The sequence below is a fragment of the Rhinopithecus roxellana genome, chromosome 10 (assembly GCF_007565055.1).
Source record: "Rhinopithecus roxellana isolate Shanxi Qingling chromosome 10, ASM756505v1, whole genome shotgun sequence".
NCBI classification, from domain to species: domain Eukaryota; kingdom Metazoa; phylum Chordata; class Mammalia; order Primates; family Cercopithecidae; genus Rhinopithecus; species Rhinopithecus roxellana.
Window position 1 is genome coordinate 96,449,514 of NC_044558.1, and position 12,868 is coordinate 96,462,381.

At 48.0% G+C, this 12,868-nt stretch overlaps 1 protein-coding gene across 3 annotated transcripts in view; it reads left to right on the forward strand.

The window, feature by feature from the left end:
* Positions 1 to 12,868, forward strand: part of KCTD10 (potassium channel tetramerization domain containing 10) — a 29,678-nt gene that overhangs the window by 2,770 nt on the left and 14,040 nt on the right. For all 3 annotated transcript variants that reach the window (XM_010379526.2, XM_010379530.2, XM_030938333.1), the window contains exon 2: positions 5,171 to 5,384. In XM_010379526.2, the coding sequence (XP_010377828.1) occupies positions 5,171 to 5,384 (214 nt within the window). The remainder of the gene's footprint in view (positions 1 to 5,170; positions 5,385 to 12,868) is intronic.

Here is a 12,868-nt window from a genome sequence, read left to right on the forward strand (position 1 = left end):
ACTGGGCCAAGACCATGGAGTTAATGGTAGCTTAAATAAGGGGTACAGTGCTTTTTAGAACAGTGGGCTGTAATCTTGGTGGGCTTTAAAATCTCCTGGGGAAGTTTTAAAAATTCGGTCGCCTACACATCCCAGACCAATTACATGAGAATTTTCTTGGTAGGACCTAGGTGTCAGGAGTTTTGAGCTCCTGGGTGATTTTGATTGTTACCAACTGGAGAGCCCCTATTTAGAATCAGCAATATTATATTCAGGGGCGAGGGAGAGAAGGGAGACTGACCATTTAACTGGAATAAACTTCTGATTGAATCAGATCCGTAGCCAGTATCTCAATATTCATTGCCTCTCTGTTTAACATAACCAATTTTGCTGTCTCCTGCCTCACCTCCCCAACTTCATTAGTAATGAAATCAAACCTTTGAAACAAGTCAAAAAGCAGGATACTGGCCAGGCGTGGTGGCTCATGCCTGTAATCCCAGCACTTTGGGAGGCTGAGGCAGGTGGATCACTTGAGGTCAGGAGTTCGAGACCAGCCTGACCAACATGGAGAAATCCCATCTCTACTAAAAATACAAAAAGTTAGCTGGGCGCGGTGGCTCACGCCTGTAATCCCAGCACTTTGAGAGGCCAAGACAGGAGGATCCCCTGAGGTCAGGAGTTCAAGACCAGCCTGACCAACATGGTGAAACCCCATCTCTACTAAAAATACAAAATGAGCCAGGCGTGGTGGCGCATGCCTATAATCCCAATTACTCGGGAGGCTGAGGCAGGAGAATTGCTTGAACCTGGGAGGCAGAGGTTGCGGTGAGCAGAGATTGTGCCGTTGCACTCTAGCCTGGGCAACAAGAGCAAAACTCTACCCCCCACCCCCCGGAAAAAAGCAGGATTCCAGTAGCAACAGTGGGAAGAGTCCTCCCTAGAGAGATTTGCTGTGGGGGTTTCTGGTCCACTGCCTCGTGTCCTCAGTTCACTGTAACTTGGGCTCAAGGACATGAATGCTGCCAGAACTTTTCCCCCAGGGGCCTTGCCTACTATTAGGCTGACTGACCTTTGGAGGGGGTGGGCTCTGGAAAGGTTCAGAGCTTTTGTTGCCTAATCTGGAGCCTCATTCTAGATCAGGATGGCTCCTGCCTTTATCTTTTAGTCACGCCGTCTGCCGTTAGAGCTGGACACGGTTTCCAAAGAGGAGAAGATAGTTTGAGACTTCGGGAGAATTCTCAAATTACCATAATTTGAGTGTTTCATGTCCGAGTGTTTACTCAGAGCCAGGGAGCCCTGTGAGGGAGGTGAGGCTGTTGGCCCTGGACACAGCTACTAAGTGGCAGGGCTGGGGCCTTACACACGGGTCTGACTCCAAACCCTTCGCCACACTTTACCTCACAACTATTTTCAGGGCTTTTTGTACTTTTTAAAGACGGGAGGTGAGGCTGACCTTTCTCAGCTTATATATCATAGCTCTCAATCTACTAGGTGTGATGGGCTCTGGGCCAGCCACCACTTGCCCATGTCCTTCACTGGCCCCATCACTGACTCAACTCCTAGCTTGAGAGTGACTGACCCTGTCGGGGCTGTGGCATCCAAATCCACAAAATGGAAATAACTGTAGCTGTCTTCCAGCATTGTTTGGATTTGTAAAAGGCATGTGGTGGTAGAAATTAAGTGGTCAGGGGACATCCAGGGGCTTTCTGGAGCCATGGAAATGTTCCAAGACAGCTTGATTGGAGTGGGGGCTACACAGGTGCAAGTATGGACCAAAACACATCAAACTGTACTCTTAAAATATACTTTATTATGTGCAAATTATCTTTAAAAAGGTATTGGAAAGCCAAAAAAGGTACAGTCATGCACCACATAATGACAGTTTGGTTAGTGACAGACTGCATATATAACAATCCCTTAAGATTATAATGGAACTGGAAAATTCCTATAACCTGGTGATACTCTAGCTGTCATTTCAGTTGTAGCACAACATATTACGTGTTTGTGGTGATGCTGGTGTAAACAGAACTACTTTGCTGCCAGTTGTATAAAAGTCTAGCACATACAATTATGTACAGTACATCATAGTTGATAATAGTAAACTTGATATATCACTGGTTAATGTATTTACTATTAATGGTTATTTTAGAATATACTGCTATACTCCTTCTTGCTTTTTTTGTTTTAAAGTGAAAACTGTAAAACAGCCTCAGGCAGGTGCTTCTGGAGGTATTCCAGAAGAAGGGATTGTTATGGGAGATGACAGTTCCATGCCTGTCACTGTCCCTGACGACCTTCTAGTGAGACAGGATGCGGAGGACAGTGATACTGACAATCCTGACCCTGTGTAGGCTAGGCTCATGTGTGTGTATTTTGTAGTTTTGAACAAAAAAGTTTAAAAATTAAAAGCTTATAGAGTAAGGATATAAAGAAAGTATTTTTGTAAAGCCGTACAATATGTGTTTTAAGCTGTGTTATTACAAAAGGATCCAAAAGTTAAAAAAAATTAAAAAGTTTTTGAAGTAAAAAGTTATAGTAGGCAAAGCTTAACTTATATTGAAAGAAAAAAAATTTAAATAAATGTAGTGTGGCCTTCCCGTGCAGTGTTGATAAAGCTGCAGTAGTGTGCAGTAATGTCCTAGGTCTTCACATGGCCTTCCCGTGCAGTGTTGATAAAGCTGCAGTAGTGTGCAGTAATGTCCTAGGTCTTCACATGGCCTTCCCGTGCAGTGTTGATAAAGCTGCAGTAGTGTGCAGTAATGTCCTAGGTCTTCACATGGCCTTCCCGTGCAGTGTTGATAAAGCTGCAGTAGTGTGCAGTAATGTCCTAGGTCTTCACATGGCCTTCCCGTGCAGTGTTGATAAAGCTGCAGTAGTGTGCAGTAATGTCCTAGGTCTTCACATGGCCTTCCCGTGCAGTGTTGATAAAGCTGCAGTTGTGTGCAGTAATGTCCTAGGCCTTCACATTCACTCACTGTTTGCTCACCCAGAACAATTTTCAGGCCTACACACTCCATTCATTATAAGTGTCCTATACAAGTATGGCATTAGAAAAAAATCCTTCATATCATGTATTTACTGTACTTTGACTTTACATGAAGTATACTTCATGTACTTTGTTGTCTGTTTCATGATAGGCAGCTTCCAAAATGCTAGATCATTTGCATTTTGGGGTAAATTTCCTTAACACATACCCTCACCCATGACCATAAGCTTTTTTCTCCCCCTCTTTTGAGGTCTTCACAGTTTTTGGAAACTCTATTTCCATAAGCTACTCCTGTCATCCCATGGACAAAGGATTTTTCTGAGGGAGGCAGCTGGTCATAACTGTTAGTGTGAGGTCTCTGGGGACTGATGTCAGAGGACAGCTACAAGGGGGGGTGACTGCTTCCTCTGGACCACTTTTGTGTTTGGCGTCGGGCAGCAAGACCCCAGGTGAGCTAAGCCTGAGCTTTTGAAAATGTACTTTCTTGTGACTTTTCTTGATGAAAAAGGAACTGTTTCTTGAGAAAACATTTCTTTCCAGGAGGCTCTTCTTTCTCTGTTTCACTCTGCAAGGCCCTGACCTGGCAGGTGATATCCAGGCCACTGTTGGGTGCCATGGAGGTGGGGAGAGTTGGCCAGAAGAGTTGAATAACCTTGAATTGAATATTGTCTGTGACTGTTGCGTTGCCTCTGCTGTTGCAGGCTGCCACCCTTTACTTCCCGTCCCGTTTACAAAAATAATGCTTCTGTTTTACCAGTTATAATCGTAGTACTCATTCATTATAGAAAATCTGGAAAAGCTAGACAATTCTTTTTCAGTTTCAGGGAATAGTTCAAAAAAGTTATGTGCTGTCAGTGCCCTGCAGCCAAAAACCACGAGGAGCATACCTGTGGTCAAGCAAAGCTGGGTTTATTTCCTTGTTGCATTGGGGGAGAACTGTGGGACATCTCAGAGAAGGGCTGGGCTTGTGTTGGGTGATTTGAGAGAGAGTTCAGAGAAGTGGGGCTTTGCTCTGTGTTGGATGCTGCTGGGAAGCAGTGCTAATTCTGTGATTGGGTCTCAGTGATTCCTGACTTGAAAGCAGGAAGAATGGAAGGAGGCTAAACCTCTCATTGGTAAAGCAGTGGCTGTAACTCGTATTAGCCAGGATAGGGGATCTTTGGTCATTTTTGTATTTTGGATAATGTTTATGTTTTTGTCTGTGTTCAGACATGATTGAATGGTCCTGTTTTTGTCTTGTTGCAAGGTCACAGAGTGGCCTTGTCTGATGGTGATGTGCTGTGAGAAACTGTTGATGTTCAATGGGAACGGTAAGGCCAGCTGTGGGGGCCTACCCCAGATTCAGCAAAGATTCTGCCCACCCTTACACATCTCCAGCTCTACAATTTTACCTGTTCATTTCAGACATGTCTTCTCTGAGTTCACATGTGCCGGATACCGGTCTCATTTTCCAGGCCTGCGTAAATCAGCCACTGTATCCGTTTCTTTGAGATGTGCCAGAGAGTCGGCCATGCTATCAGGGAGATTGTAGTGGAATCTTGCTCTTTTGGGCAGCACTAGTCTAGGAGGTCTAATTTTGCAATAACTGGGTTCCAAAAGTTTCCATGTCTGTTGTTTAGTCCTCAGAAACACCTTCTCCCCACGGGAAGTGATAGGAGTGTGAGCTGGAATCCCATTCAACTTCATAAAAGCTTATTTCATCTGTGATGCAGCTGAAAGATGACACTTAGCTATTCGGTGATGCATGGCAGTAAGGAAATGTAAAGAGACCTGGGCAGTGCTTTAGGCTGCTTTAGGGTGCAGCCAGGGTGTTCATGTATACAGGTGCCAGGCAGGAAGGAGGTGCTTATTAAGAGTTAGTGGCACACTTATGCCTGCAGGGTCGGCAGGCAAGGTCAGTGTATGAGGCTATCTGGGTGGGTTTTGGGACAAACCAGGGGATGCATGGCCTTCTCTAGGGGGCATCCAATACCCCAGCTCCCACCAGTTGTTCCCCTGCTAGTCCAGTTGGCCTCTGATTTTAAGAGAAGCCGGAAGTCCAGATTTTTCTGTGAGCGCTCCTTAGTTGTCCACATTGGAAGCAAAGTTTTAAATGCTGTGTATGCGTGGCCCAAGCAAAACACATCTGGAGGCCAGATTGAATCCACAGGCTGAAAGCAGTCAACCAGGTCTGATGTCATGACCCTGTGTCCTCTCTACTGGCAGGAAGAGATGTCAGGAGAAAGTGTGGTGAGCTCAGCGGTGCCAGCGGCTGCTACCCGCACCACTTCCTTCAAGGGCACGAGCCCCAGCTCCAAATACGTGAAGCTGAACGTGGGTGGAGCCCTCTACTATACCACCATGCAGACGCTGACCAAGCAGGACACCATGCTGAAGGCCATGTTCAGCGGGCGCATGGAAGTGCTCACCGACAGTGAAGGTAAGCTCACCTGCCACGTGCCTGCCCCTGGCCATGCGTTTTGTGGTCCAGGAGAGCTTCCCTAAGGAAGTGACATTTAAGTCAAGACCTGAAGATATGTAGGAGGCAGCTGGTCAGGGACTCCCACCATCTTGACTTCGTTGTTGGTTTGCTGTGTTACTTTGAGAAAGTTACTTCCTCACCCAGGCCTTAGCTTGCTTGTCTCTGCCATGCTTCTGTGGCTTCAGAGTGAAACTCAAGCCTGGGAGAGAGAGAGGTGTCTTCCCTGGACCCTTGTCCCCCCAAGATGGGGTCTTGACAAAGACCGACCTGGGTTTGAGCCCCAGCTCCCCAGTTAGTATCTGGTGATCCTAACCAAGTGGCAGAACCTTTTGGTCTCATTTTCTTCCTCTAATGAAATGGGCATGACGATACCTGCCCTTTGGGGCCATTGGCACATAGTAAGTATTCATCCATATATAGTCAATGCATGTGTGTATATGTGTATGCATATATATATACATATATATATACACACATAAATACACGCACACACGTTTTTCTTGTGAAAAGTCGTGTTAGTAAAAGGCAAAGAATCGGCTGGGCACGGTGGCTCACGCCTGTAATCCCAGCACTTTGGGAAGCCGAGATGGGCAGATCACGAGGTCAGGAGATCGAGACCATCCTGGCTAACACGCTGAAACCCCGTCTTTACTAAAAATAAAAAAAGTAGCCAGGTGTGGTGGCGGACGCCTGTAGTCCCAGCTACTTGGGAGGCTGAGGCAAGAGAATAATGTGAACCCAGGAGGCGGAGCTTTTAGTGAGCTGAGATCATGCCACTGCACTCCAGCCTGGGCAACAGAGCAAGACTCCATCTCAAAAAAAAAAGGCAATGAATCATTTAGAGGGGTCTTTCATAACTACTTCCTACCCACCTGGAACCATCAAGGAGCCACTGGCAACGGGGCTTCATCCTTACCTGGCTGGGTTTACCAGCAGGTCGCATGAGGTTTAAAAATAGCTCCATCCTTCATTCTTTGGCCTGAGATTGCTTAAGACCAGGCCAGGGTACAGCCTGGCTTGACCTTGACCCCGCTTTCCTGTTTCTGAGACTGGCCTTCTATGCTGCTGCCCCACCTTTCCAGGGACATTGACTTGGGAGGGTGAGTGAGTTTTCACATAAGTGGGTGGGACTGGGGTACCCAAGCCTGGTGTCCCCCAGTTCATTCTCTGATCCTAAGAGGGCCGAAGCTTGGGCTGCCCACTGGTGAGGGCATTTCTCTCTGTGCCCTGGGGAAGACCAGGGTGTGGGGCTGGAGGTTCTGCTTTCCGTGAACTCCGGTTTCTGTTCAGGCAGCAGTGAACTGAGGTTGGAGCCCCAGAGCTGCCATTTCACACTTAGCTTTTTATGAGTGGGAGGATCCCCTTTGCTGTGCCACACCCAACATGGCCCGAGAGTATCTGTGGAAATCAAGACAATAGCACCCCAGCTGCTGGAGGAAGCAGGCGTTTTCTGAGAACCAGGATTGTTGTGGTTTTTCTTGTACCCTACCCAGTCTCTGGAGGGGCTCAGGGAAAGGCTGCTGAGTTGCCTCGAAAGCTGAGTGGACGCCTCTTCTCCTCAAAAGGCCTCGTCTTGGTGGCCTGATGCCATATCAAAAAAGAAACGGACTCGTCAGTCTGCCTGTCCCCGACTGGACAGAACGTGTGAGTGGTACTGGCAGGACTGCTCACCTTCTAAATGCCTGCTATGAGATGTTTTTTGCCTGGTGCTGCCTGGAAAACCCAGGTTCTTGGGGGACACAGTGTCATTTTGACACTGCAAACTGTGGCTTCTTTCATGTCACTGGAGCTCAGCCCCTGCTTCATAAGATTATGAAAAGCTCATGGTATGGCACTTTATGGGGCATTCTTTTCTTTTCTTTTTTTTTTTTCTTTTTTTTTGAGACAGGGTCTTGCTGTGTCACCCAGGCTGAAGTGCAGTAGTGCCATCATAGCTCACTGCAGCCTCCATCTCCTGGGCTCAAGCAATCCTCCCACCTCAGCCTCCTGTGTAACTGGGACTACAGGCATGCACCACCAAACCCAGCTAATTTTTTAGAATTTTTGTGGAGATGGGGCCTCATTATGTTGTCCAAGCTGGCCTTGAACTCCTGGGCTCAAGCTATCCTCCTACCTCAGCCTCCCAAAGTGTTGGGATTACAGGCGTGAGCCACCACATGCAGCCAATGGGTATTTCATTTAATCCTCACCATAACCATTCCAGGGGTGGATACTGTTGTTACCATTCCAAGTGAGGAGTCCCCATCTCAGAGGTGAAATGCTTTTTCAAAAGCTGATGGGACTAGAAAAGGTGAAGCTGCTGAACCCAGGACTTGCTGGCTCTTACTGCCTGCTGTGCATGGCTAGATGTGGCCCTGGTCCCAGGCCAGATCGTTTGAGTGTGGCATCCTTACGAGTTAACTGCTGGCTTTGTGCTAAAGCCCTCTGGTGGGGGCCCTCGTGAAGGCCTGGGATAGTAGGCTGGGTATCTGGCCTTCCAGCCGTTGTCTGTGCCTGGCAGAGTGATCCTGTTGGTCCTTGGAGAGAGCAATGCACAGCCTGACCCATGGCCTGCAGGTTGCCTCAAATGCACTCTTGGGTCTACAAATTGGGATAGACGCCCTGCATCTTGCAGCTCCATCCTGGCCTACAGGCTGGAAGCCTGTCAGCTGCAATGAAGTTTGCTACAAATAGGCAGAAATGCCAAGTGCAGCTCAGCCAGGCAGTGAAGCCAGCAGTACAGCTTGCTGGTTAAAGGACGGGCTTTGAAGGTCCTGAACAGGGGATGTGTCATGTTGCCCGAGAAAGTGATTGCTTCAGGAGAGAGGACCTGGCATCCAGCATGGGGGAAATAGTCTCCTTTTTGCTCCGGACCCTTCTACCTGTTTGAGTTTTGTACTGTGTGCAGGTAACTCCTAAACCAAGAAGAACTTGGGTGTTGATGTTAGCCAGGCCTGGGTTAAGTCCTGGCTCTGCTGCATGTCACAGTCACAGTTGACATTTATGGAGCCCTGTCTACACGTTGTGCTAATCTTGGCCTATTTGCCATTTACTGGCCATGTGATATTGGACAAGTGGCTTTTTCTCTGAACCTCTTTCCTCCTTCCCCAGTTGTGAATGAAAATGCTTTGCAGAGTCGGGGATTGAGTGAGGACATGAGAAAGCGCTTGCCACAGGGCCTGAGATGTTGGGAGAACTCAGTAAATGGGAACTGTCAATTATGGCTTTTGTTCCGAGTGTAAATGTTGGGGGGATGAGTGTTGCTGAGGGGCTACAGAGAAGCAGGTCTTAGCAGCATGTCGGGAGAGGGTGCCTGCCTTGTCCTTCAGGGATGAGCGTGCTGCAGTTCCACACGACCCCCATGGGATGGCTTTTCTGAGAAGAAGAGGACACTGCGGCAGTGAGCATGCCCTTCCCAGACTCTTCCTGGAAAGGTTCAGTTCCCACAATGCTAGAATTTTCACCTGACTCCTTGTCAGCGTCACCATTGGTTCACGGATTTAGGTAGCGCCTTTCACAATGCATCCGTTCATCATTTGCCTGTAGTGTCTGTTTCATCCCTGTTGCTTGGCACGATACTTCCCCCCGTTGTATGTTTTCTGATGTCTTGCTAATGTATTTTGGAATGAGTGCGTACCCTAGGTTGAAGAGTCATTCATTTTGTGATCGCACCTCCCCTAGAAATCAGTCTGATCCATGGGAAAACTGCAGTTCCTGAGGGCTTCCCTGAGATCTGCAGCCCTTCTGCCTTCCATGACGATGCTCTTTTGTAAAATTCCAAAGTACCTCAGAGCTTTTAAATTGTGAATAATACAACAAACTCACCTGTGCCACCAGGCTCAGTCCGGGCATAAAGTATGACCTGTACCTGTGGGGCCCCTCTGTACCTTCTCTGTTTGTCCCTCTCCCTTCCAAAGGTAAGCATTTGGGGTCACCAAATGTATCTCAAGCTTGGCTACAGAGTGAGTCACCTGAGGAGGTCAGTACTGGTGCCTGGGTCCCAGCCAGGGTGTGGCCTGGGCAGTAGGACTTTGAAGAGCTGTCTGGGTGATTCTAGTGTGCAACCAGCGTTGAGAACCACAGGTGTCGATCTTTCCAGGTATTACTCTTGCTATAGCTGTGCATGTCCCTAAACAAGGCGCTATTGATGTGCTTTTAAACATGATGTCAATGGTGCTCTACAGTTTGTATCTGCTTTGCTTTTGCTTATGTAGCATTATGCTTGTGAGAACAATCCACAACGAAATAGCTCTTGTTCACACATTTCCTGGTGGTAGAGTGTCCATTCTAGAAGCATACAGCCGCTGCCGGAGCCATATTCTGTTGATGATCATTAGAGGGTTTGCGGTGTTCACTGCTAGGAATGTGAACATCCTTGAACACTTTCCCTCAGCATGGGAGTTGCTCTGTGTGATGCTGCTCAGCTTTTGCCACATCATGGCGCATGTAGACGATCATATTTTCACTTTGGCAAATGAGAGGGTTCTGGACTCCCTAGACCCCACCCAGCCATCTCAGGGGCTGTGGCTTTAAGATCTTACCCACGGTTGGGAGCTCAGCCCTAGAGTTTATTCCCAGCAGGGGAACTGGGACAGCATCTTCTACTCCCTTAGATATTGCAGGAGTCCCTTCTGCAGTGGTTATGGCAACTTCTACTCCCTGCAGAAGTCTGGTTTTGCCAACCCTTGGCACTGTCCAACCTTTTAATTATTGCAAATCTGGTGAGTATGATACGGTACCTTGTTTTATTCAGTATTTCCTAATGTCTGGTACATTGAGCATGTTTTTATGCTTATTGGTCTTTTGAGTTTAATCTTTTAACTGCTTGATTGCATCTTGTTTACACATTTGTGTTTTTCTTTTCTTATTACTTTTAGAAGTTCATATTCTGGATCCTATTTCTTTGGGGTCTGCTGTAGATATCTTCTCCCAGTCTGACTTGTCTGAGCTTTTGTAACGGGGCTTTTTGATACCTCAAAGTTTAAATTGCTTTTTTACACCTAGGTCCTTGATCTACCTCAGTGATGCCCAACCAGTGGGTGATTTTTTGGGACATTGAGCAATGTCCAGAGACATTTTTGGTTGTCCCGTCTTGGGGATGGTGTTGCTCCTGGCATCGAGTGAGTAGAGGCCAGGGATGCAACTAAATACCCTACAATGTACGGGGCAGCCTCTCACAACTAAGAATTATCTGGTCCAAAATGTCAAAGTGCTCAGGTTGGAGACCCTGCCCTAGGGATTCTGATCAGGTATGAGGCAGGTTCCTAGAATCTGAATTTTTCACAAGTACCTTGGGTGGCATTTATGATCAGGGGTGTTTGCGAAGCACAAAAGTATAGAGTATAAATACCTTAGGATGGCAAAGGGGTCAGTGAAGGTTCTCTGGAGGCGGTGGGAGAAGGGAAAGGAGAGGTCAGACATCCAGGGAGAGAGGAAGCACATTGTATGCTCACGGGGCGGGGTGGAGGGGAGCCTAGTGGCTCAATCCCCCTGACCCCCAGAGCAGCCTTCTCCTCCTTTGGGTCACTGAAAGCAACACCAACTCCGTCCTGGGGGCTGGACCTTGCTGCCTCTGGATGCTGCTGCTCTGCTTCCAGCAATAATCATGAGAGATGACATTGTCAAAGACCCATAGCTGCTTTTGAGTGCTGTTGGTAGACCCAGCATTGTGCTGTGTGCCTTCTGTACATTCTTTCATCATATTTTTATCTCAACCCTGTGAGATCGTTTGTAGAAGAGAAAACTGCTAGACAGAGGTAAAATGAAGCACCAGTGTCATCCAGCAAGAAGCTATCAGAGCTGGGTTTCCAGCACTTAATGCTGTGCTGTGCTGTGCTGTGCTGTGCTGTGCTGAGGACGTCCTGGAGCCCAAGTCCAGTGCTGCCCAGTGTGGTCCGGTCAGTTCTGCTCTCCAGCCTTGCCTAATGGGTCGTGGGATGACAGGCTGCCCTGAGTTGGCCAGCCTTCCTAATAGCCCTCGTGCCCCGTGGCAGCAGGAGAGAGACCCCCCACATGTGAGGAGCTGCTTGACTTCCATTTGCCTTTCTACATGCTAGGCATTTGAGCTGACTTTCAAAGGGATTACTCCCTGCTTTGAAAGCGACCACAGTATCTTAAAGTCAAAATGCTGATTGAAACCTCCTGGAGAGTGTGCCTGGCTCCCTTGCCCTTATTTGTCCAAAGTATGATTCCTTCGCCACGAGCATTTCCTGACGGCATTCTTGAGCCGGAGCCCAGTGTCACGGTCTGCCTGTTCGTTTATGGGAACTCTGGGCTATCACTTGGATAATTGATTTCAGGGCCCTGGGTCTTCCAAGAAGCTTGAGTTCTACAGGCATCAAAGGCAGAGCATGGAAGCTTCCTCCCCTGTGCAGCTGAGCTGAATCCTATTCATCTTTTCAATTCTGGTGAAAGGAGTTTTCCTATGAGTGCTTTACTTTTTCTTTGTGGTCTAGTCCTGCCGCCTCTGCTTGGGAATGGCGCTGAACCTCTCTGAACCTCTGTTTTATCCGTGGAAAATGCAAGGGAATGAGCTCCCCTCAAAAAAGAACTGGTGGAAAGGTAATACAGTCTTTCCATGCCTTGTCAGCCTTCTGAGAGAAACGTACTTGGTGTATGCAGCACAGAGGCCTCGAGCTGGTAGACTGCCAGCCCAGTTCACCTGCAGATGTGTTTTGTTTGCCTTGTGGTGGGTTGATGACAGTTTAGTTTTGTTTTAATTAGTTACCATCCTTTAAAAATCAGGGAATTCACAGAAAAATCTGCGTTTCTGGCATTGCATAGGAACATCAGAGCTCACAGCTCTTGGGCCCACATTCCTGCCTGGCCACTCTTGGCTGGAGTGGGAAGAGCCTGCCCCTCTTGGGGGCAGGGCAAATGCTGTCCTGTCAGCCCCAGCCTCAGCCCCGCCCAGCTGCACTCATTTATGCTGCTTACTGGCCCCGGAGGCATCTGGGTTGCATAAGATATTAATTCCGTATTTTGTTGTCTCAGATGTAGAAAGAAGTGGGGTGGGATCACATTTGGAGGTCACTGTCAGGGTGATGTGATTTACTATGCCTGGGAAGGCCTTTTTCTTCCCTGAAACCAGGAGTTGACTCGGGGCTACACATTTGTATTGCATTTTCCCCAAGTTGGGGTATTCTTCCCACCTACCCAGGAAATTGGAGCAGTGTGGAAGTAGGAAGTGGAAGCCGCTGGAGGGCTGGGACCGTTCCTTTAAGAAAAGGCCCAGGAACTTTAGGCTGAGCTGTTCCATCAGGGGAACCTGGAAACGGCCCTATTATCAACTTTCCTGGCAGCAAATGATGCAAAGAATACCAAACTGTGCCCTAAAACCATGAGAGGGCACTTGGCAGGGACTGGACTTGCCAGGTTAAGGGGTAGGGGAAAGCAGGCCGATTTATGCCTTTGGATTGTGAAAAAGATGCGTTTGCTGCTCTCAACTTTTGCTGGCCTCTGCC